The following is a 26,853-nucleotide window of genomic DNA, read 5'->3' on the forward strand; positions in this document are numbered from 1 at the left end:
TATTTTACTAAGCAAGAACACACAAGGCCTATTCAAGCAGTTAAGGCTGCCTGCCTCTATGCTAAGTAGGCTCATAATGCTATGGGTTTCGTATGTGTGTGTCTGTGTGTGTGTTTTACTTCCTGTGAGTGTATCACATGCATGACGATTAGTTACCTTTTCTACTTTTAGCTGCAGTGATTTCTTCTTTGTCCATGTACCTAAATGTCCACTCACCCTTTCTAACGTAATAAATCAAATCCATTACACGTTAAAAAAAAAACAACAAAACTAAACTTGCTAAATTGTGCCCAAAATAAGATCACCTCGGCACAGAAGATCAGCGTTGTAACCCTGGCTCTATCTCTGTACAACCTTTAGTTTCACAGTCTCTTTGAATGTTTCTTTTATCATCTCTAATAAGAATGAATGATAGATGTCTACCCATATCAAACACCCAAGGAGATACTAGAGTTGAAGGCTCTTAGTTAAATGAAAAAAAGAAAAAAAAACAAAAAACTAAATCTAAAAGCAAATATGGCTTTTACTGTGATGCTGCTTATCAACAAAGCTCATAAGCTTCAAGACACTAGCTAGAATCACTTTGTGATGCCTTTGGGGTTCAGAGCTATGGTTCCAGGCAATGAATTAGCTGTGTTCCTGAGAGTCAAATATGTAACCTATGGATAGGTAAGATGGTATTTAAAATATGTGCATACACTGGGCTAAAGAAACTGTAAATGGATGAAGTTTAATTTCTAAGCAGAAAATGTATATGAGTAGGTTTATCATCTCCAATAAAACTAGCCCATGACACTGACTGGTGTTCTTTCTTATCAAGAAAATATTAAACACAAATCTGGAATTAAATTTACAGTCAGTGTTTGAAACAGGCAGAGGGTAAGTATGGAACTCTGTAACCATTTGTCATAAAAGATGGAAGAAGGGGGAAAAGCTAGGTAGAAAACTCTAAATGCTTTATCTAATCAACAAATTTCTATGACAATGAAGACATTTGATAAGTTTACCACAAGTAATCATAAATTATTGGTGCTGATCATTCCACAGTATTTTTTTGAAAATAGCATGGTGCTGTCTGTGTAAATCATATTCTGCCTGCAGCAATGTAGCTTACCTCGAATTATTTCAGAATCATCTAAAATGACTCATTTTTCTATTAAAATGATGAATGGACTAAATGAGGTATGTAATAAATACTGCAGGTTTGTAAATAGATTCCTGCTCTCAAGAGAATGGAAGCCTTTCTTCATTTGGTAATTCTGCCCTTTGGTATTTTCAAGAGAAGTCATCCTTAAACTATAGCTAGTAAAGAAAAGAGTACAGTGAGCAAGAAAATGTCCAATGTCTTTATGGTTAAGGGAATAGTTACAGGGTACATGAAGATAGCTGCTGCCTGCTCCCACCCCCAAATCAGGGCACAGGTCAGAACATCAAGAAACACAGAAAAAGCATAACTCAGTGCCATTTAGGAATTATATCAAAGCAATAAAAGCAAGGATACACAAAAGGAATATAGAGCTGGGATATTCAACACTGTGAAAAATTTAATATCCAATAAAAATGAAGCAGGCCTCATTGCACATGGTACATCACATAGTATATCACATGGTAAACAATTTTGCTGTTCGATTTAATACCGAATTCGCTAAACCTCAGGTCCATGCACAATAGGTTGAAAACGAGTCACAACAACTGTATCAGAACTGACAGTTGTGTGACGAGCCATGAAGACAATGTGGAAAGATTGTTGTAAGACTGTAAGGAGCTCATCTGCCTTACATTCTCATTCAAAACATAATGTGCAAAACATATGCTTGGGATTCTTAAGGACTGACAGACTTGATTATGCTTAACTTTTAATTTGTTGCAGGTTAAAGCAAATACCAAGGGCCGTATTTCTTAGCCTCTTTAGTAGGAAATGAGATTATGATGTCAGTTCAATAAAATTCCAACAGACCAGGCAATGAAGTAAGTATGTTCACAATGAATGCCAGGTCATCATAAATAGATGGAATTATAACTAGCCCTTTGCACTGCAGTTGCCTATGGACTTTTACACAGTGCTCTCCATATCTCCCCTGGACACCCATAATGACCCAAGTGACAGGATGTCAATAAGTTAACACAGCTAACACTTAGGACACCACTCAACAAGAACTGTCCTGATCCAACTGGTTTGCAAGTAACTTGATGAATTTTCAAAAGCACACTTAGAAAATATGAGAACACATTCTAAGCAGAGTTATTTTCCCTAGCTGTCTTTAAATATGACTAACTGTTGCCAAGAACATCAATGGCATTCTACTCAACTGTGCTGTCCTCTTTTCTAATCACTGTCAAAAAGGTCACACAGTCTGACACAGTTCCTTGGAGAATGGCGACACTGTGTTCACGTGATAGGCCCCCTGAGTCTTGGCAGTGAGATCTCCAGGACCAGAACACTCCACTGTTCTCCACCTCCAGGTCCCTCAATATCTAGTCAGCATAATGTTGTGCTTCTCGGAGGCTATTCGGTGATGTTAAGATCCTAGGTATTTCTGGTCGGGTGCCGTGGCTGACGCCTGTAATCCCAGCACTTTGGGAGGCGAAGGAGGGAGGATCTCCTGAGCACAGGAGTTTGAGACCAGCCTAGGCAACATGGCAAAACTCTGTTTCTTAATTAAAAAAAAAAAAAGAAAAACACACACACAAAATAAAATAAAATAAAATTAGCCAGACATGGTGGAATGTGCCTCCAGTCCCAGCTACTCAAGCGGTTGAGGTGAGAGGATCACTTGAGCCTGGGAGGTCAAGGCTGCAATGAGCCGTGATCATGCACTGCATTCCAGCCTGGGCAACAAGCAAGACCCTGTATCAAAAAAAAAAAAAAAGAACCTAGGCATTTTTGCCAACCTGGATGAGGAAAGGGGGTCTGACAATGTACATTTGAAAAATATATTAATCTGGGCAAGTTTTCAGGATACAAGCAAAGTTTAAATCTGTAATTGCAGTCCTATTCATTCTTTGGGATCTTAACGTGCAGCCTAGGCGGGCAAACTGAAATAAAAGACGTTTCTCCTTTTTCACTGCAGTGCAGTAGCAGACATACCTAAAGCTGCCCTGCTACTCCACAGAAAATTTGGTTCACAATCTCTTCATAAGGCTGCATTCCAGCTGATAATAATAATAATGCTGCCATAACACACAGGAGGTAGAGGCCACACATGATAACAAAGAACAGAAAGGAGAAAACAGAATCTGAATGCTTTGCCCCAGAAGCCCTAACAGCCTGCTAAATCCAAAGGCACAGGAGGCTCTCACCTGTTGTGAGGGATACTTCTCTTTGAATTTCCTGGTAAGCTATTAAGAGAGCAAGTGTCAGAAAGAACAGGACTTGCAGATGGATCCCAGAGCCCATTCTCACCAATAACACTGAGGAAAATGTCTAACACCTCAATGGCCCAAATCCTTCCAATATAACGTGGAAATGCCATATTTCAATAGTTGTCAAAAGCAAAAGCTCAAATTCATTAACTTCATTTTTGGAATTCAAAGCAAACTGATACTCTACACATATCCAAAAAATTGGAGGTTAGTGTCTAGGGCAAGAAAACCAGTACACAACGTACATAACCAGAGAGAGAGTTTTAACAGAGGTTATAATTCAAGTCTAAATTGCACCCAAAAACAACAGATTTATTTTTAAAATTATCTTTAAATGCCCAGTAAAAGAACCCGGGAAACCACCGCTTACACTGCAACTTCATTCACCTGGTTAATTTCTGTGATACTAAAAACCCCAAGTGATCACTCTTACTCTTCCACAGAACTTTTGAGCATGAAGCATGTCGATCATTTCAAAATTACAACCCCAGTTGTACCCCTTCCCCCTTGGATAGAACCTCACTTGGACAGCAGTAGTGTTCTCATCTGCTTCCTTTAATTTAGTCATTTTTCTCTATACCCCAAATTCAAAACCTTTTTCTTTTTTACCATGAAATTTCAACTGTCACAGTTTGAAGCACAAACAAAACACAGAACTGAAAGGCACACAGCACAAAATTAATCAATTCTTCTTCTTGATTGCTTCACTGGTGCATTTCAGACAAAAGGCAAACTGAGGATGAAAAGTGACATTTTGGAGAAACAGTCGCTTAAATTTGCAAAAACTAAATTTATGCATTCACCCACCCTTTTTTTTTTTTTAACTGTGTTTTTTTTCCTACAGTATAAGGTTTTACAAATTCAAAAATTATAACTTAAGTTGGGACAAAATACACACGGCAAGAATAACCTTCCCCACAAACCTGACACTTAACTGCAGACTCTGAAGAAAAGCAACCAGATCTAATTCATCTTTGCATCCCTGGCAAATAGTGCCTAGTACACAGTAAGTGTTTAATAAATATGTGATGAAGGATAATGCAGAAAGGGACAGAAATACCTAACGATCTGACTAATGTTTTTGCCAAGCGCTGAATAAACTAGTGCAGTATCTGAGGCCAGGACCCTCCTCAATGCTACACCGAAGTCAAATTTCACGCTATGCTTAGCCCAGGACATTCTTTACATTGATTGCTAATTTTTGTATTTAAAATGATATGAAGTTGCTGATACTAGAAACCATGCTTGTAGTTAGTCTTGATGTTTCTCTTAACCCTTCAAACCTAAAATCCTAGTAATACTACCTTCCAAATAGTTCCTATGCCTCTTCTTTTCTCTGCATCCCTGCTACCATATCCTAATTTGGGTACCACCTGTTCTCACCTGGATTAACACAGGGCTTTCTAACTGGTCTCTGGACTTCCTGCCATTTCCTCCTCTGCTCTCCCCTTCATACTTCATTATGGAGCGTAAGCTAAAAATCAAACCCTAAGCCCCATGAGTGACTAAATGGACCCCCTCTTGGCCAAGGGGACCTCAGAGAAACTAAAAAACTGAGGTCTCGACCATAAAGGGATAGGAGGTTGGACATATCTCTTTATACACCCTCTCTTTTGCAGTTTAGACACAACCACTGACCAGCATTAATGTTAAAATAGAGACCGTAAGACTGGCAAAACAGACTTTTTGTGGCAATCAGGTACCAATTATAAACAGGACCTAGGGCCATGCCAGACGGGTTAAGTCGTGAACCCCCAGCACACGCACACAATTAAAGAACAGACTATGTTCTAACTGCCACAAGGATTCCCACTCAGCAACTTCTAGTAGTGTCCCCCTGTCCCCATGTTTCCATGCTTTTGCCTGCAATACCTGAGGCTGTTTCATCCCACTCCTCAACCTTGGGAGCAAATCCTACTCATACTTCAAGATTCAGCTCAGGGGTCCTTTCCCCAGAAAATCTTTTCTATTCTTCCCCATTTCCTCTCATCCTATTTCCAGGGCTTCAGTAGATGCAGTTAGTCATTTATTCAATCAACAAATATTTATTGACTGCTTACTGTTTGCTCAGCACTGGCATATATTAAGCACTCAATTATGTGTTGAATAAATAAATGTAGACATAGCAATTAGTTAAAAGAAAGACAAAGTCCTGGCCTTCCCAAAAGTGAGAATCCTCACAAGACGATAAGTAGCATGGCTCTATAACAGACTTAGCATTTTTAAACATTATTTTTAATGTATCTTCTACCTTTTATTCCTCAAGGACAAGATTTTGTCTTTTATTTATAGATTATTGGTACCTAACATAGTACGTTTCATACAGTAAGCACTCAATAAAGCATCTGTCCAAAGAGTAATGGAAGAATACTGAAGTAAATATTGCCTTAAGTAAGTAAATTGAGACTTCTTTTAACATTTAGATTTTAAAAAAGGAAAGAAAAGAAAAGAAAATACTACATAGTTCTGTGATGATAACAAGAACACGTGGCTGGGCACGGTGGCTCACGTCTATAATCCCAACACTCCTGGAGACCAAGGCAGAAGATCACTTGAGCCAGGAGTTCAAGATCCATAGCAACACTCTGTCTCTACTTAAATTTTTAAAAATAATAAAAAATTAAAAATTAAAAAAATCTAACATTAAACCAGTATAATGTAGTAAGACATAAAAAACAGTGAGTCAAAATTTTAACTGGCATTTTAAAAAGAAACTATAATTGCAAAGTCAAAAAAACCAACCTGCTACTGTTCAATTTCAACAACGAATCTAATGACAGCAAATATAAGATCACATATATAAGATCTTTACAATACACATAATATGAAGTTGCACTAACTTTACAAATTCCCTGGTCTTGTCTTTCCAGTCAGTCTTCATTCTTTACAGAGGTGCTTTCCTGCTCCTAAGAAGCATATTTTGAATATGAGCTGCTTTTAACATTTTCTTGCAGGTAAAATCACTATCAGTAGACTGCCTCTTCCAAAGCCTCTGGATAAAGTTAACTGATTAACATGCTGGCACCACTCAGCGCTGAGTAGAGGAAGGGGCTGGTATACTCTTCCAGAATCTAGAGTGGGATTAACAGCTTCCCCAGCGAAAGCAATTCTTCCAAAGGGGAAAGTTTTGATCTGATCCTATTTTAAAACTTCAACAACAGGGCCATCATGACTTTGCCCTTCAAAGAGCTTCAATAAAGCTAGCCGCTAAAACAACTGTGGGAAGAAAAAGCCTGGACTCACATCTAAGGAGACAGAAACCTAAATGTCAGCTGTTAGTGAGACAGAAAGATGCGGGGGGTGTGGGGTAAGGGGTGGGAATCGTTTTATTTCACAGTCCCAGCATCACATCAGCTCCCATGCTTTCACCCCCGTTCTCCTGAAAGACAACTTTTTAATTACTTCACATGTGTGAAACCCAATCTTTACTTTCCTGCAGGCTGCAACATTTGAGTTCTAAATAAAGAGTAATGAAACAATGCTTGGCCATCACTCAAAGAGTCCCACATATTAGAATTAAGAATGGCAGCAATAGGGGCCCTCCACACACAGTGGAGCAATGCTAACTTTCTTGGGGTTACTCCCACATCAATTACGGGTTCTGAAGATGCCCACCTCTCCAGCTGGGGACCAAGGAACTAATATACAACAGCAGGCTTGCGATCACCGTTCACACCACACAGTACTGGTCTGGAGGGTGGTGGATGCAAAATCTGAAACCCTAAAGCATGTATAAAATATATACGTATGGGGAAGGCAGAAAGAACTTTATACCTCTAAACATTAATGATAGATGACAGAATTATAATAATACTGATTTTCTTTGTAATTTTTTTATTTTCCAAATGTTCTATAATATTCTTGTATTAATTTAGGAATTAGTGAAAAACTCAGTGAAACACAACCATTAAAATGTGACCATACAAAAACATATTTATTGGTATAAAAACTTCTACCACATGGCCTAAATGTTTTCATGTGAAGGCTATTGTAAGAGTTATATAAAAGCGTGCATAGTATTATCTATGTTTGGAGAAATACAGTTATACACATAAAATCAAATGTTTTATACCAACTTAGTGGGAAGTAAAAAGGAATATAAAAACAATAAACCAAAATATTAACTATCTCTGAATTGTAGTACATTGAGTGATTTTAGTATTTCTTTGTATTTATTTTCTAATCTCGAGCCAATGAATATGTATGTCTTCCATAATAACAAATAACAACAATAAAGGGAGAAATCTGGTAAATAAATTGGGAATTGCCCAATAACTAAATGTCATAGGCAGCCATGTTGCCGTGGCCATGGCAGACCATGCAAATGTCTGACAACACTCTGGGAAGGAAGGGACCCTCTGCATCACTTGTCATCCTGTGGTATAAATTCCACTTTTATTCCCTAAGTGCTTTGAGGGCTCTATAGAGGTTGTGAGTACTACAATTTGTCATCTATAGCACACAACCAGAATCTATAAAGAAGAGATCTACAAATCAGAATGTACGAGGCCAGTTGTTCATGCTTCACCAGCTACACAAAACAGTAAAGACAAACAACAGACAAGATTCAATAGGTAAAAGAGAACAGACTGCAGATACACTATTCCAATCAAAACATGTTGCTTAATATTTTAGTTATGCCGAGTAACAAATCTTTTGATACTTTCACTTTTTTTGTGAAATCTCTTTTTATGTCTTGCTGAGTATGTGTATATATTTAATGAGTTTTTTGAGTTTTTGAATCTTGCTGGTCTCCATAAACTAAGAGAACAAGACAGTATATCCAAATTCAGACAAAAAGAGGTAGAGAAAGAGTGCTTCAAACGTAAGACTCAAAAGAGTAAAAGCTCGGAGGCAAAGAGAAATGTCAACCAAGGTATTCTTCTGCCCGCTGAAAACTAAGAGTTTTGCTCTCGTACCTTCCTCAAACATGAGTGCTATTAACCTCCCCCACTACATCCTTAGCTTCCAAATTTGGAGACTTTAATATGCATGGAAACGACCTTTCAACCCACTGACCTGACATTTTTTCAACTTCCTCAAAAAATCCTTCAGCTTAGACATACAACAAATTTAATTTTCAGTTGAGTTACTCAAAACTTACTGTCTTTAATTCTGAAATTATTCCCCTTTCACAATGACTGACTTTGTTTCCACCTCTCTTATTCCCTTTGTTCTAGTCAATACATGTACGGTTCTCAGGGCAACTGCCAGTCAGTCCACTGACATTTCTTTCTTGGTCTACCACCTCTATTCTTTCTGGTTTCACTATTTGCCCATGCAACCTGGACCCCAGATTTGTCACTGAAGGAACTGATTCCTTAGGCATGGACTTCCTTTCATGTTCTCTGATTACAGCTGGTCATGGGTTAGTCTTTCTGAGAAGTGACCAAGGTAAAGAACGGGAGAGACTAGAAATTGGCCTTCTTCTTATAAAGTTTTAATGTTTCCCAATTGCCTACTGAACTAGGAAAATCCCCCTCACTCTTGCATTCAAAGTTTTCCATTCTGTGGTCCCATTTTCCCTGTCCAGTGAGTTCCCAACTGTGCTCCAAGGAGTTACATCTGGGTTTCTAGGAAGGCTGAAGTGGAGTCTAAGCAGTGAACACTCCAGGTTTCACCCAGAGCAGTTCCACTTTTATCTATTAAATAACAATAAGAAATTGCTTAATAAATTATGTTGAATACAAAAGACAGAATATTATTCAGCCATTAAAAGCATTTCAGAAAAATGTTCAGTGACACAGGAAAATGTTCATGAGGCTTAACACCATCTATAGCATTATCTAAATGCTTCAATATGTTAAAAAGCCTAGAAAAAAATAATCTAGAGGAAAACACACACCAGTGTAAACCATGGGTATATCAGAAAGACAGATTGATGGGTGCCTTTTAAACCTTCTTCTGTCTGTTAGTAATACTTTTAAAGACAACAACAACAAAAACATGTCTATGTAATCTTTTAAAAGACTAAAAAATATTTTCTTTAAAAAAAAATTATCTTAGAAAAGACTGTTCCCCCAAGGCCCTGGCTCTACATTTTCTCTTCCCTAAACCCCAGCGAGTGATTGATCAAACCTTACTCACCTTTGCCAGAGTCTTCCAGACTAACACCTGGTAGTTACCAGCAGCGAGAGAAAGAAGCCTAGATTGCTGACCCCTGAGGTTTCAAAGACAATAAAACCTAAGGCAAAGAAGAAGAAAAGCAGGCAGGCCGGGCACAGTGGCTCACGCCTATTATTCCAGCACTTTGGGAGGCCAAGGCGGGTGGATCACACAGTCAGGAGTTCAAGACCAGCTTGGTCAAGATGGTGAAACCTCGTCTTTAGTAAAAATACAAAAATTAGCCAGGCACGATGGCAGGCGCCTGTAAATCTCAGCTACTCGGGAGGCTGAGGCTGGAGAATCGCTTGAACCCCGGAGGCAGATGCTGCAGTGAGCCAAGATCACACCACTGCACTCTAGCCTAGGCGACAGAGCAAGACTCCATCTCAAAAATAAAAGAATAAAAAAAAAGAAAAGAAAACGAAAAAAAAGCACACAACAATCCTTCAGGCATGAAACATGTACATATGTCTGCATGTTGGTTTTTACTTCAATACTTCCAGAGTTACCTGCCTTTAAAGTCCTTGATGGTTAAACCTAAACTGTAAGCTACTTGTAAAAGGCAAAAATCAAAATCTGAGCAAAGAGAACACGAATAATATTATCAACACTAAAAGCTGGCACAGAGTACTCAGCTCTTCCCAAACATCAGAGATTTCCTTGTAGGCAAGAAAATTTCCCCTACATTTTTAATACTCACCAGGTGCTTTGCCTTAGCGCGTTCCTCCTCACTTGATATCCTCTCCCGAAGGATGGCTCTGGTTAACTGCTCATTGGCAGCAGCCCTCTCTCGGTCCAGCTCTTTGGCTTGCTTTAGTCTAAAATGACAAGAATTGTCTAAGTTAGAAAAAATATTTTATTAGTTGACATTATTTTCTATCAAATGAAATAATTAAAAAATAGAAGCATATAGCCAAAAGGGTCAACAGCTGAAATCATCTTGGCCCATAATCTATCAAAAAAGCAGGTATAGAAGTAAATCCCCATGCAGCCTCCACCCAAGCATTTAAAATAACCAAATTCAAATACATGAAGAAGCTTATTAATTTGGCTGCCAAATATAACGAAGTTTTACAAAGTTCTTCTTATGTAAAATTAAAATCTGCCCACCAAAAGAATTCCATCTTCATTTGACCTCTGAAAATTTAAGTAATTAACAAACCACCTAGGCCAGGCATGGTGGTAGCTCACGCCTGTAATCCCAACACTTTGGGAGGCCAAGGCGAGTGGACCACTTGAAGTCAGGAGTTCGAGACCAGCATGGCCAACATGGTGAAACCCTGTCTCTACTAAAAATACAAAAATTCGCTGGGCGTGGTGGTGCAAGCCTGTAATCCCAGCTACCTGGGAGGCTGAGGCAGGAGAACTGCTTGAGCCTGGGAGGTAGAGGATGCAGTGAGCTGAGATCATGCCACTACATTCTAGCCTGGGCAACAGAATGAGACTCTGTCTCAAAAAAAAAAAAAAAAAAACATCTACATGACAAATATTTGAAAGTAACCATCAACTCTTTCTCCAAACTTAACTCGTCTATTTACTGAATGCACACCAGGCACTGTGCTAGGCATTGAGGACACAGCGATAAACAAGATGGATGGGTCACTGTCCTTGTGAATGTCACATCACAGCAGAGAAGCCAGACGTTAGGGAACTAATGAGGACACCTTTCCTCCCAGTATATTATCCCTATTTTCCAACAATCCTTATATGCAAATATGACCACACCTTTCAACTGCAGGGCTCCTCACTTCTGGAATGACTCCAATCTATCTGTTAGCTCCAAACTAAACCTAACCCTCCAGACATACTCTAGCAAAATAAGACAGAAGAATCTTACTTCCCTGGATCTGTACACAACACTAGTTCTATTAATGAAGCACAGGATTGCATTAGATTTGTCAGTAGCCTCATCACACAATTAGATCATATTAAGTTACAACCCACTAAAACCCCTCATTGTACATGATAAAGATAAATTACTTTGGCACTGATTTTTGCCATAGTGCCTGGAACATAGAGGCATTCAGTGATCACTGAATCACTAAAGATTTCAGTCTAATCTCATGGACAAAGATTTTCTGATTGCCTTTTCTTCTTTCAGAGAATAACCCTACTATACCATCATATCCCTGAAGGTATAGCTATGCTTTAAAAAGGAAAAGTAAAATTGTTATGTTGGTGTAAGTGAAATTCCGAGTGAAATCTACTTTACACGTGTGAATCGTGAGCATCAAATTCTACTCAAGACTAGCCTGTCAAATTTTAGTTTTAAAAAGATTTTTGAAAAAAACGAGATAAAATTTTTTGTTACTATTTTTAAATTGCTACATCATCCTGATACTCTGGAATTCTCAGAAATCAACTACAACAGAAAAAAAAAATAACCTTGCAAGATATATTACAAAGTTATAATTCTTTCCCCCTAAAAATCAAAGCTCTGTAGCTTTGTGTCTTGAATAAAAAAAGAGGAATAGAAACAAATTAAAATCTGTACTTCAAAATTCTCTAATGCAAAAGTAACCTTCGGGAAACTTCCTAAGCAATAAGCACAATGACACTTATACAAACCAAGTTTCTCTAAATTATTTCACAAGGACCATACAATAAATTCAGCAATATCAATGATATCAATACATTAACATCACTAGATATGTGTAATTGTAAGAGAACAGCAATAATTAGAAGTCACACCATTTCCCTAGAACAGCAGTTCTAAAAGTACAGTCCACAAACCAGCTGCAGTAGCATCAACTGGGAGTCTGTCAGAAATGCCCCTTCTCGGATACCACCCCACACTTGCTGAGTCAGAAACTCTAGGGATAGTGCTTAGCAAACTGTCTTTTCACAAGCCCTCCAGAATTCTGATGCACGCTAAAGTGTAAGACCACAGCCCTTAATTACCAAAATACACTTGTACTCAAATAAATCCTGGAACATCGAAAATGAAGTGGTCCACAGAAGAATATTGTGCAAATAACTGCTGAGGTTATCATATACAACACTGTATTTAAAGCATTTTTATGGACATCTTACCCATAAGTAAAAAAGCATTACCTATTTTTACATGTGAGGTGGAAACTAAAATAAAATAATAAAATTACTATCATTTATGGATCAACTACTAAGCACTGTGCTAGGCACTTTACAAACATATATAAAACCTTTATTAAAATGCTACTATTCATTCATGAACATAAAATGAATTCTGTACAACTGGATTATCGTATCTACCACATTTGGTGTATCTAATTTTAAAGTACTGTTTATTTTAACAATTACTACTTTTTTTTCCATTTTAGTTTACTTATGTACGGCTTAGATTTTAATTATATATGGAGTTCTACATGGTTCAACTTTAAGAAATACAGGATCATAAGGATTTTGACAAATTAATGAAAAAGAAGCAAAACATGAGCACAAAAGTCTTCAACATGATAATAAAAATAAACATATTTAGCTTGCCATGACTGATACAGATATGCAAACTCTGGGTCCAAATCAAGACTCTACACTTCCTATCTGAATAAGTACTTTATTTAACCTCCAGTGAGTCCTGTTATTCTCATGGGTAAAATGAAATAGTGTAATACCTAACTTACAGGGTTCTATATAAACAAGGCACTTAGCACAATGCCCATAACATAGTACACACTCAGTAAATGTTAGGTAAGTAGCAGTAATAATAACAGTACTCACTACGCAGGTAGGAATACAGAGAAAGCAGTGATTTTCCGAAATGAAGAAGACAATCTCCAAATTCACTAACTACAATGTCGTCTCCATCATCTTTTCCAATTTTTCACCAATAAGTTTTGCTTTATTTTTATGATATCTAAGGATTTCTAATATCACAAATTGACTCTACTAACTCCAGCAGCCTGACCCTTTCACAAGCTGCTTCCTTTCCCTCTTGTCCATAGCTCCGTAAGGACAAGGATTTGCCCTATTTTTGTTCACTGCTATATCCCCCGTACTTATAAAAGTGCCTGCCACATACTAAATACGCAAGAAAAACTTGTTGACGTATGCATGTATGAATGAATGAATAAACAAATAAATGGTATATTTCCAACCACAAACAAAACAAGGAAAACAAACTGCAAAAGAACAGAAGGCGATGGTATATAAGAAACAACTAGAGAGACAAACTGTATACTCCAAGGGCCTAGCCACCATGTTAGATGTGGCACATCTGTGATATAATGAACGCTATGGTATATAAGAAATAACTAGAGAGGCAAACCGTATCCTCTAAGGGCCTAGCCGCCATGTTAGATGTGGCACATCTGTGATATAACCCCAGGCTACATTAAATAGCCTAAAACAGGAGGTGCCACAACAGTCCAGAGCCCCTCCAACATCAACACCTAACTATATTTGACACCTGGATTGAAAAAGAATTGGCAGTGGTGCAAACTGACCAAAAAGAATATTATTTTCCTTTCTTAATAAATTCTTATACTTTCATTCATCCTTATAAATAGAACTGCACAAATTCTCAAATGTTTTTAAAGGAATGTCTATAAATTTTTTAAAACTTTTTTAAAGGTCTATACAGTGACTATTTAAGAAACCAAATTTTTTGTCATCAGGGAGTTTGGCAGTAGGACTTTGAACAAATTCTCATTTCCTATTAACAACTTAGCTGTACAATCTAATAAGCCTCAGTTTCCTCAGGTTTAAAATTTGAAGACTGAACTACTATATAATCTTATGGTCCCTTGCATGTAAACATTCTAAAAACTCTATACCTTAAACATATTATTCCTCATTCCATAAAAAATCTTGAAAAAGGTGGTGGCAGGGGATAAATGAAACAGAGGGGCATTATATTATCTCTCAGGTTGATACTGTTATAATTTCTACTCGATGGGCAGATATAGTACTGTAATCCTGAGATTTCTCACTACAGTACTCAACAAAAACTACATACTGGAATTCATAAATTTATTCAGTATATAATTACTAGTTGAGAGGGACTACTCTGGTTACTACGAATAAAGTAGTGAGCAAGAGACACAGTCCCCACTTTCATGAGCCATGATTACAAACAACAGATGCATTATTTTTAAAAAGTTAGGTAGGTATCTACGACACTGCATGGCTGGGACTGGTATTTAACTTGGGCTCTACAGGACATTAACTGAGCAACATGGGGAAGAAGATAGTGTCTTAGGCAGAGGAAACACCAGTTGGGTCCAGAAGCACCAAGAAAGGATTTCCTTCAGCGAGATTCCTGTGACAGCCTTAGAAGGGTTTCTGAGGCTTGAAATCACCTCTGCAAAGAATTTTACTTGCCTTCAGATTCTTTTGGAGGACAAAGTTGCAATGGTATACTGACTGAGGTTCAGTTTTGTCCAGTGCCCAAAGATGAGAAGCTTTTAAGTTGTACCATTTCCCAATTAAAAGCAATAGATTTGAAACTTCAAAATTGTACCATTCTCCATTTCCCCAGTCCTCTCCTCCAAAATACTGCGTGGCAATTATTTTCTTTTAAGTTTCCTACGTCACCGGTTGCTGTCAATTCTGCAAAGAAAAAATGCTTATGTTTTCAGAAGCCCCCAATTCTTGTCAAAGCTTCCTCTCTGGCCCCTTGGTTTTATATCGCATGGAGCTATACTATTCAACGGCCATCTGCGAAAGGTGGATGAGTTGTCAACCAGTGTTTCTCTTTTTGAACCAAATGAGACAGTCCTGCCATCTTGGCCTCTCCAAATACTACCGCCCAGATAGTGGAGCTATAAAATCAGAAGCCATGTTGTTTTGGAAACACTTCACCAAGGAGAGAAGACCGAGGCTCATTGACCAAGGGAAGGCAGGACTTTATATGTAAAGGCAGGAGATAAAATAAGTCTCTCATTATTAACTTGGGTTTCCAAATATTTAAGAATTATCTCAAAACAAAACTAAACAGGCCAAGTATCTTAGAGAATACATTCCTTTTTTATTTATTGGCATTTCCCACTTAATATTTTAGATCTCCTACTCTAATATATTCTACATTAAGCCCCTGATTTAAGTTTCATGTAAATTTCTTTCTTTTAAATACATATCTCTCCTCATTTAAATTCTCTAGAGTTTCAAGCAAAGAAGTAGGAGTTTAGTGTAAACTTTTCTTGTTTGCATTAAGTAATTGGATAGCTTGCCTAAGCTTAATGAAACAAATACCAGTCAGTGCTGCCCTTAGACCTCAAGCCCCAGCAACTTAGCTCTTTTCCTCAGTATATTGTCAATCAGGCGAGGGACTTAAGGTACACCAGCAAAATGAATTCCTAAAAGCCAGCCAAATCTCCTATCATGAATATTATTACATGTCCTTTTAAATGGGAAAAAAATAAACTACTTATAAAATATTCAACTTTCATGGACAGCTGGTATAAAATCTAGTTCTCTATATTTCAGTCCCAGGGTAAAAACTAGCCAGTTTGACTTTACTCCAAAGAAACTCAAGTTTTTACGAAAGTAGAAACAGAATTTTAAAGATAACTTTAGCAGGGCATTAACATATTGAACTTCATTCACCTCCATAAGGGAGGCATTACTTGCTCTAGTTTTTTTTGTTTTTTGTTTTTTAAACACGGCCATGCTCTGGTGCCCAGGCTGGAGCACAGTGGCATGATCTCAGCTCACTGAAACCTCTGCCTCCCAGGCTCAAGCAATCCTCCTGCCTCAGCCTCCCAAGCAGTTGGGACCACAGGTGCATGCCACCAAGCCTAGCTGATTTTTGGGTTTTTTTTTTTTTATAGAGACGAGGTTTTAGCATATCGTCCAGGCTGGCCTTGAACTGGACTCAAGTGATTTACCCACCTCAGCCTCCCAAAGTGCTGAGATTACAAGCACAAGCCACCACACCAGCTCCTATCTCCATTTTTAACATGAGGAAAACTGAGAAGTACAACAGAGGCATGAAAGATGCTGATCTGACTTCCAAAGCCATGCTTCTTCAACCTCCTAAAGAGTAAACTTTCCTATAGGAATTAATTTCCACTATATTACTCACCTTTGTGGTCATGTAAGGACAGTTTTAAATCTCACATTATTCACGGTTATTTTAAAATAGGCTCTTTCAAAATTTGTTTATATTACACTAAGTCAGAGTTTGCCAGAGTCTAAATTATTACCACCCCTTTCCCAAACTGGTTTGGCTTTCAATGGCCCTAAATGTTTTTCTGAATTTGGATACTGCTCATTTGGCCATCCACAAATACTTAGATTTATCTTCATATAGGCTGACACATAAGTAATTCTATACAATTCTAGCTTAGAAAATTACTTTATAATTTAATATACAAGGCCATTATACTATGGAGAGAAAGTTGATAAGAACTTCATATAATGGGAAAGAATAAATGGGAAACAGAGATTGCTAGAGATAAAGTGATTTGACTAAATGACTTATCTAAAGTTGAACCGTGACCATTATACACAGGCAATATCTAGGAGATACTGCAATGCACCTGACGCAGAAAGTCTGCTTCAAACACTGAAAGAGAAAAATGAGTGACTACAACCTCAAAGGTCATTTTAATGCTAACGATGAATTTTATTTTCATGCATCATATTTTGTCAGAAACTGGTGAACTAGCATTCAAGATACTGTTTACCATCTATTTTTAAACAGAAGAGCTGAGCTGGGTAATTCAATGAAGTAATTATTAGACTACTAAAAATCATGACAAAACAAATATACAGCTTTGGATTAGTAAGGCTTGACATAAATAAGGGAATAGAGAAGCTTAACACTTCTCGGCTCAAATTGTTTCAAATCCTGGAAGAAAATATATGTGGATTGAAAATCTAAAATAAATACATAAACATGAATATGGCCATCTTAAATTTTGTTTTTTTTTTTTTTTTTTTTGAGACGGAGTCTCACTCTGTTGCCCAGGCTAGTTACAAACTCCTGACCTCAGGTGATCCACCCACCTCAGCATCCCAGAGTGCTAGGATTACAGGTAAAAGCCACCACACCCAGCCTGAATTCATATACAATATCTGCATGTGTGACAGAAAAAGAGTTAGCATTTATTATGCTTACTTGTGCCAGGTACAAATGTAAGGATTTGACAGGTGTCACTCATTTAATCCTCACAACAACCCTATTAAATGAATTATATTTCAGATGAAAAGCTGAGGCACAGAGAAATTATGCAAAATTGAGGCTTACAGAACTTATAAGTACAGCTGAACCTTCAATAACACAGGTTTAGACTGTGTAGAACCACATATGTGCATTTTTTTCAATAAGTATATTGAAAATTTTTTGAAGATTTGTAGCAATTTGATAAAACTCACAGATGAACCACATATCTATAAATATAAATAAAATTTTAAAGTATGTCATGAATGCATAAAATATGTTAATTCTGGTCAGTTTTATCATTCACTATCATAAAATATACACAAATCTATTATTTAAAAGTTAAAATTGGCCAGGCACGGTGGCTCATGTCCGTAATTGCAGCACTTTGGGAGGCCGAGGCAGGTGGATCACCTGAGGTCGGAGTTCAAGACCGGCCTGGCCAACATGGTGAAACCCCATCTCTACTAAAAATACAAAAAATTAGCCAGGCGTGGTGGCCACGCCTGTAATCCCAGCTACTCGGGGGGCTGAGGCAAGGAGAACTGCTTGAACCCCGGAGGCAGAGGTTGCAGTGAGCTGAGATCATGCCATTGCACTCCAGCCTGGGTGACAGAGCGAGACTCTATCTCAAACAAGAAGTTAAAATTTATCAAAATGTATGCACACAAACAGACTGTACATGGCACAATCTGCAGTGAAGGGAAATGTAAACAGAGGTAAAGATGCAGTATTAAGTCATAACTGCATAAAATTAACTAACTGTATTGCTGTAATTCAGTAGGGACCTCCTGTTGCTATTGTGGTGAGCTCAGGAGTTAGAGTATCTGCTTAACACACTATGTGATGCTAATCGTCTCCAAGTGAGCAGTTAGTCTCTCCAGTAAATTGCAGGCTGCAGTAAAAAGTGATCTCTTGAGGTTCTCAAGTCTTTTTCATTGTGTTTATTGCAATACCATAACTTTGCATCACATCATGGGACCCATACAAAGTGTCACCAGTGATGCTAGAAGTGCTCCCAAGAAGCAGAGAAAAGTCAAGACATTACAGGAAAAAAAAAAAGTTGAATTGCTTGATAAGTACCATAGCTTGAGGTCTGCAGCTGCAGTTTCCTGCCATTTTGAGATAAGTGAATCCAGCATAAGGACTGTGGTAGAAAAAGAAAAGAAAATTCACGAAGCCTTCAATGTGGCTATGCCAGCAGGCGCAAAAACCATGCATGTTTTGAGAAATATCTTTTAATCTTGTATTGAAAATGCAACTTCCATGTGAGTGCTGGATTGCTAAGAAAGGCTTACCCTATAGACTCATGACATTTGAGGAAAAGTCAAGTCTCCATTATGTGACAGCTTAAAGGCGAATTTAATACCAGCAAAGGATGGTTTGATAATTTGAGAAAGAGGTTTTACTTAAAAATGTCAAGATAACAGGAGATAATAGGAGAAGCAGCTGACCAAGAAACAGCAAACCAGTTCCCAGATGCCATTAAAAATCATTAGGAAAGGATAACTGCCTGAACAGATTTTTAATGTAGACAAAAGTGCCCTATTCTAGAAAATAAATGGCACGAAAGACATATATGAGCAAAGAAGAGAATCAAGTACCAAGATTTAAGACAGGAAGGGATAGGCTATCTCTATTAGTTTTGTGCAAATGCAGTTGAGTTTATGGCACAATTGTCCTTATCTATAGAGCTGCTAACCCCTGAGCCTTGAAAGGAAAAGACAAACACCAGTTGCCAATCTTTTGGTTGTACAAGAAGGTCCTCACAATAAAAACCTATTTTCTGGATAGGTTCCATTGATGATTTGTCATCGATGATTTTTTCTGAAATCAGAAAATACTTTGCCAGTAAAGGACTACCCTTTAAGGTTCTTTTGATATTGGATGAAGCCTCTAGCCACCCGGAACCCCATGCATTCAATACTGAACACGTCAAAGTGGTGACTTACCTGCAAACAGAATGTTTTTATATCAGCCTGTAGATTAGGGGGTCATAAGGACCTTTCTTCATCAGACATGATAATCTATGAAAAGGACTGTCAACACTATGTAAGAGAACCCAGACAGAGAAAACATCATGAAGTCTGAAAGGATTACATCACTGAAGATGCCACTGTTGTTCCAGAAAAAGCCATGAAAGTCATCAAGCCCAAAACAACAAATTCCTACTGGAGGAAACTGTGTCCAGATATTGCACATGATTTACAACAGAGCCAGCCAGGGAAATCATGAAAGAGATTGTGAATATAACCAAAAGAAGGTGGGGGATGAAGGATTTCAAGATGGACCTTGGAGAAATTCCAGAACTAACAGACACTACACCAGAGCAATTAACAGAAGATGGACGACATGATGGAGATGAGTATTTTCGAAACAGCGCCAGACGATGAGAAGAAGATGTAGAAGCAGCAGAGCCAGAATACAACTGACATGAGACAATCTGGCAGAAGGGTTCAGATTATCCAAGACTACAAATGACTTCTTTTATGACAGGAACCCTTCTAAAATATAGTCACTGAAACTAAAGCAAACAGTGGGAGGAGAATTGGTACCACGTAGAAACATTTTTAGAGAAACCAGAAAAAGCAAAAAAAAGTCAGACAGAAATTATAAGGCATTTCCATAATATGCCTGCCTGTCCTTTCATCTTTTCTGCCTCTACCACCAGAGACAGCAAGACTAGCCAACCTTCCTCTCCCTCCGCCTATCCAACCTGAAGACAAGGAAGATGAAGACCTTTATGATTATCTACTTATACTTAATAAATAATAAATATATTTTTTCTTGCTTAAAAATAATAAATATATTTTTCTTGCTTATGATTTTCTTACTAACATTTTCTATTCTCTAGCTTACTTTATCATAAGAATACAGTTTGTAATACATATAACATACAAAATTTGTGTTAATCTACTCTGCTATTGCTAAGGCTTCCGGTCAATAGATGACTATTAGCATTTCAGTTTTTAGGGAGCCAAAAGTTATATACAGATTTTCAACTGCACAAGGGATCAGTGTTCCTAACGCTCATATCATTCAAGGGTCATAAGAAACTTACTCAAAGTCAAATTGACCCAAAATAAAACCAGTGAGAGGTATAGCCAGAATGAAACTCAGCCAACTTCAGAGCCTGCATTCTTACAGAAAACACATACACACCCACACCCACACCCACGCGCACACACACACACACAAAAATATATAGATACCATTAAAATCCATTAAAATAAGTGGCATGGGGGTAGAACTTTGTCTTACGTACCACTGTAATCCCCACACAAAATAATACCTGGCACTTAGTAAGCATTCAAAATATATTTTGAAAGAATGAATACAGAGTGTGGGCATATTTTTATAAATATCATGGAACATAGGTACTATTTTATGATTATTTAGCAATATATATTTTACATAATGGTAATTTAGCAATACATTAAATAAAATGGGTTCCTCATCCACAGATTTAACCAATTGGGAATCAAAAATATTTAGGGAAAAATAAATAATAAAAGCCAGGCTCGGTGGCTCACGCCTGTAATCCCAGTTACTCAGGAGGATGAGGTGGGAGGATCACTTGAAGCCAGTTCAGAACCAGCCTGGGCAACACAGTGAGCCCCCATCTCTAAGAAAATTTTTATTTAATCAGTCAGGTGTGGTGGCACCTGCATGTAAGTCCCAGCTACTAGGGACGCTACAGCAGGAGAATCGCTTGACTGCAGGAGCTGGAGGCTGCACTGAACTATGATCACACCACTGCACTCCAGTCTGAGCAACAGAATGAGACCCTATCTCTAAAAAAAAAAGAAAGAAAATAAAAAATAATAATACAATTTTTTTAATATACAGTCTAACAACTATATGTAAGTTATATGTAAGCACTAACATAGTGCTTACATTGTATTGTAAGTACATCTAGAGATGATGTAAAGTATATGGGAGGAAGTGCGCCAATTATATGCAAGTACTATACTATTTTATATAAGGTCCTTGAGCATTTGAGGGTTTTCTAGAGTCCTTAGGGATCCTGGAACCAATCCTCCCTGCATATCAAGGGAGGACTGTATTTAACCATCATTAAGTCCTGGTTCTGAATAAAACCAAGAGGACATTTATTTTGGTCATCTACATTTCTGTGTAAATACCATTGAAAACGGCACTCAGAATTTAAGTCAAGGTTTCCTTCCTTTCCACAGGAACATAGAAAAGGTGATTTTATTTTAATTCACAATAAAATTTTGTCACTATCTGAAAATATGTCTGCATAGCTTCAAAATGATGCAAGAGAAAAAAAAAAAAACTCAACCCATAACTGAAAGCCTAGGACTATAATTATGGATTACCTACAGTCATAATCCTAAATAGATTTCATCTCCCCCTTCCAGATGATTGCCTCCCATTTACACATTGTACATTACTTTATACCTAAAGTCCCTATTTCAGTTCTCATTTGGGAACAAGTACCACCTGTCCTAGATGCTCTTCGACCTTCTTAAATATTTTCTCCTACTGCACTGAAAAATACATTTATATTTGAAAAGTATTCTGATTTTAGTTCATAAGTTAATGTTACTATATCCATGGCTCCTGCGCCCACTCTCTCTCAGAAATTCATAATCAAAACTACCTAGGAGGAAATTACACAACACCACAAAGCATCCCAGCCTTCCTCTACTGAAATGACCTATAGCCACTTCTTTGTCTAACTTGAACTGAATATTTAGAGGCATCTTAAACTGAGTTCATCAGCTTTTTACCTCAAAGTTCACATCAAACGTCATAATATTCAATATACAGGTGAATAATGGTGGGAATGGGGAGGTAAAGACACCACCATTAAACCGTGTCTTATCAGCAGGGCTTAATGGCCAACGTGGTGAACTCCCACTATACTAAAAATACAAAAATTATCCTGGTGTGGTGGCAGGTGCCTGTAATCCCAGCTACTGGAGAGGCTGAGGCAAGAGAATCTCTTGAACCCGGGAGGTGGAGGTTGCAGTGAGCCGAGATCACACCATTGCACTCCAGCCTGGGCGACAAAAGCAAAACTCCATCTCAGAAAATAAATAAATAAATAACCTGTTTCACAGAAGTTATGTGAGGGTCATGCATGACCTGTTACTACTGTTTAGAAAGTATTTATACCCCTCCTCAAGGATCCTCCCCTGTAGCATCCTTCACTGGAATGGGCACTGCTGCTGTGTATTTACTAAGATGCTGGAGATAGACAATCATGAAGTCAGTTGGAAGAAAAAGGAATCTGAGGTCAAACGCAGACATCTCTGGGCAAATCCCTTTCATGAGCCCTGCTAGGCAAACTATCAACTCCTCCTGCAAGCAGCGGCCCCATCCAAGATGGGCAGCTTGAGCCCTGGACAGATGACAATGTGAAATGGCTTCCTCCTGAAGACAGAAACTAGGACAACAATCCTGGTTCCATGACCTGAGAGACACGCATGGAGTCTCATAAAGAGGACCGTAAGCTATGAAATAATGTGAGAATCTCAGTACACTTACGCAGAGAAAATATACATCAAGTCTTTTATATTGTTTTGCACTTACATTTCTTTTTCATAAGGGACACATTTTTGCCAGGACTTGAATTTTGAAATTATGTTCATTGATAAGGCTAGGGAAACCTCAGGCCAGACAAAGAGATGACATTACCATTATAAGCCCTATGGAGGAAAACAATCAATAATTCTCCTCTTCTTTCTGATTTCAAAAGACCTTCCAGCTTGAACCAAACTGCAACCTCTCACCCTATACCTGCATTTAGCTTCTCAGATGTGGAGCTAAGAGAGGTGGATGTGAATGGCCTTTCTGCTCCCCTACGCAGACACACACATACATACACACACAGACACATGCACACAACCTAACTCACTCTGTCTCTTTTTATACTAGATATGCTAAATGTTAAAGCTTAGCATGCTTCTCCACGAAGCCAGAGTAAACATTTTCAAGGAAAAAATAATTATGCAAAGATCCTTATTATTTTTGTAAATCAACTAAACTTTGAAATTCTAATCATTTTTGATTTATACATTGAGCTGCTAATTTGATTGATGCATAAAGGTTAATGGCTGCTGTCTTTATAAACTGTGCTTGTTATTACATAATTTGCTTTTTTATTCTGTTTAGTGTTTATAACCTTTGATTGTACCTTTTTTCGTGTTTCTTTCTGTTTGGCACAACTTTGCCAATCCATTAATTTTTAACCTTTATTAAGGTTAAAACAAATTACTTTGTTTTAACTGCATTTCACATAAATACATAGCTCTTATTGTGCATGTGGCGGCCTTGATCTTTAAATGGGTAATTGTGCCCAGTCACAATTATTAACAGTATAACTGATATATTTATTTCTTCCATTTTATATCATGTTTAATACTAATTTTACTTTTTTCCTTTTCCTCATTTTCCTGGCTGTATCAAGTTACCATACCCTCCCCCTAACTCTCACAAAAAAAAATTTCACACTCTTTTCTCTACTGTTGTTTAAAAACACAGTTATAAGTATTTCCTCAAACACTACTCCTGCAAACCCAGTAAGATGAAATCATTTGAATACTTTGACTTTCCCCCAACCCAATTCTGAGCTAAGAGTTCAGTACTTTGAAACTCATAAAGCTCTTAGTTTTTTTTTTCCTCAAGGATTTTTCTTCAATTTCAAGAATCTTTATTAGCACTTTATGAGACAATCCCAGTCTATCTTTCACGTACACAAGGCCAAGACTGATCCTCAGGGGTTCGGGGGTGCTTCCCCCCCTCTTCACCTTCCCCTACATGGACATCTCCGTTGTAATTAATTTGGTTAGAATTATCTGTTAAGTATTATCCTAAGATGGACTACTGTGTTCAACATTTGGCTATGACTCTCAGCTTCTCAGCCCTCTTCTGCTCTCTGCTTCACGATGTTGGGGCTGGCGGGGAGGGCGAGGTCTCTAAACACATTTCTGCTACATAACTGGGGCCCTACTAGGACCCAACAAGGGAAGCCAGAGGGAAACTGCAAGGCTGGTGGAAGAACAAGGAGCTGTTTCCCGTTTGCTTCCTATGGCGTCACTCGGGCCTCACGCTTCCCAGCAGCAGCAGCACTTGCTCCTGCAGCAGCAGCAGTTGAGTCGAGTCTGCACTTTGTTCGAGCTGAGTCTGCTTGCAAAATCAGCCTCAGTGCACCCCATTCTGGAGACACCGACCCTACCTACTGGCACACTCTTGAAAATCTCAGCCCCAGAACCACAGGTCTCTCTCTTCAGAGTTCAGAGACAGCAATCTACCAGCTAGGAAATGCCCCTTCCTCGGAGGTCTGAGCTACATCCCACAGAGCCTCTCCTCCAAGCTTTAATGTTTTAACAACTACCTCTTCCCATTGCTCCCCCAGGGTTACATCTGAGATACCTTGGAGCTGCAATGTCCAATACAGTCCCCATTAGCCACATGCGGCTACTGAGCCCAGAAAAGCGGCTAGTCCAATCCAAGACTTGCTTAATCATAAAATACACACTGGATTTTTATCACTTGGTATGAAAATAAATTTGATCCTCATTATATGTTATGATTTTAGATATCCTGAGAAAAAATAGAATTATTTCTACCTTTTTTACTTGTGACAGAACTATTAGAAAATTAACTACAATGATGGCTCACGTAATATTTCTGTTAAACAGTACTGCTTTAGAGTTACTTTTTTTGTTTGTTTTTGCCTTTTCGGCTCTTAAATGCCTCATTAACAATTCTTACATTAAATTCTCTCTAAAAAATAACTGGTGTGTTTGATCTCCTTAATGGACTCTGCCTGCTAGAGTTAAAATTAATAAATTTTCTAAATCCTTGTATATCCATGGTCCTCTTTTTCACCCTAACAGCTGAGTGAGAGCTCAACAGAGAATTCTGGGCTTGCAGTCCTTTTAGGTGTCATTCCATCTTCTAGCTTCCACTCTGGCAGAAGAAAAGCCTAAACCCAGGCTGATCCCATTTCCTTTCTAAATTAGTGTTCTTTCTCTCTGGAAGCTCGTAACGCTTTCTCTTTACCCTTAGAGTTCTGAAATTTTAGCAGTCTATGACTAGGTATGCATGTTTTCTCCTCAGTGCCTCCTAGAATAAAGAGTCCTTTCAATTTGCAGACTCCAGTTTTTCTTCAGCTCAGTGAAATGTTTTATATCATATAATTATCACCTCCTCTCAAACTCTTCCCTTTATCTCCTTCTAGAATTTTGGTCTAATTCATCAAATATAACATGCATGAAGTTACTTTCCTCCGCTCTTCACTATCTATGAAATCAAAATGCAACTTAAAATTGAGGGTGTATTAAAATCAAGCAGCAATCGTTGTCAAAGCCACAAACATCAAAGCGCCACTGAACTATTCCAAGAGTTCTTCCAAGATAAACCTCTTCTAAGCTCTCATTTGTCTCCTTCTCTCTGCCTACTGTGTCCCATAGATGACCCCTTCTTTTTCATCTGCCTACACACCAGAGCTCAGGTTCCACTGTTGGGCCGCCTTAGGTGGAAGGATCCACTAAGTGGTGGGGGATGAGGCAGCCTCTGCTGCTGAGGCCCAGTGGTATGCCACCAGCTGATGAGTTTGCAGCCCCCTGTTAAGAAAACCTGGAGAAAGTCTCTCCCCATCCCTTACCTTCCCAAACCACTTGACGGGGACATGAAAACCAAAAGATTCTCTCAGGAACAGTCACAGAGACTGGGGCCAACGGGCCAACTCTGTTGATCCCTGCACTTTGCCAGAACTAGCCCAATGGCTCACATCCATCGTCAGATGTGCTTCTGAGAAACAGAGCTAGTGGCGAGACTGAAATTGATAGCAGAAGGTGCAGAGATGCTTTGAGCCTCAAACCCCCTAGAATCCTCTCCATTTTAAAAATGTCTATTTCATCTTAATGTTTTAACATTAAAGGGTTAAAGAATTTTAGGGCAGAGTTAATAAGTAAAAAGTGCAAGACATGGCAACCTGGGGCACTGTACATTAGTTCTTATGGAAATAATTTCCTCGTACCATCTTTTCACTATAGGCTACATTTTTCTAAAAAGAAACCTTGAGGTTTCACACAGCCCCCTCTCCCACTCACTGCAAGTACTATATGAGGTCTTTCTATATACATAGGATGAAAACTGAACACCAAAACCATCAAATAAGAGAAATTTGATATAGAGAGACAGAACAACATGTTCCAGTTTTGCAGCTCACTAATAATCATCAAACATAATGAAAAGGTAGGTCTTAGACAATCAAGAAACAGATGGATTGCCTATATTTCAGAGCACAGCTTTGAGTAAACATTACA

The 26,853-nt window shown here is 38.2% G+C and overlaps 1 protein-coding gene across 6 annotated transcripts in view; it reads right to left on the bottom strand.

The window, feature by feature from the left end:
* Nucleotides 1-26,853, bottom strand: part of CHCHD3 (coiled-coil-helix-coiled-coil-helix domain containing 3) — a 298,333-nt gene that overhangs the window by 176,623 nt on the left and 94,857 nt on the right. For all 6 annotated transcript variants that reach the window (XR_001001671.1, XM_011941215.1, XM_011941217.1 and 3 more), the window contains one exon: nt 10,169-10,286. Coding sequence is in view for 5 of the 6 variants with exons in the window: in XM_011941215.1 (XP_011796605.1) it covers nt 10,169-10,286 (118 nt within the window). In the remaining variant the exon portion in view is untranslated. The remainder of the gene's footprint in view (nt 1-10,168; nt 10,287-26,853) is intronic.

This window comes from Colobus angolensis, unplaced genomic scaffold, assembly GCF_000951035.1.
Source record: "Colobus angolensis palliatus isolate OR3802 unplaced genomic scaffold, Cang.pa_1.0 Scaffold2, whole genome shotgun sequence".
Lineage (NCBI taxonomy): Eukaryota > Metazoa > Chordata > Mammalia > Primates > Cercopithecidae > Colobus > Colobus angolensis.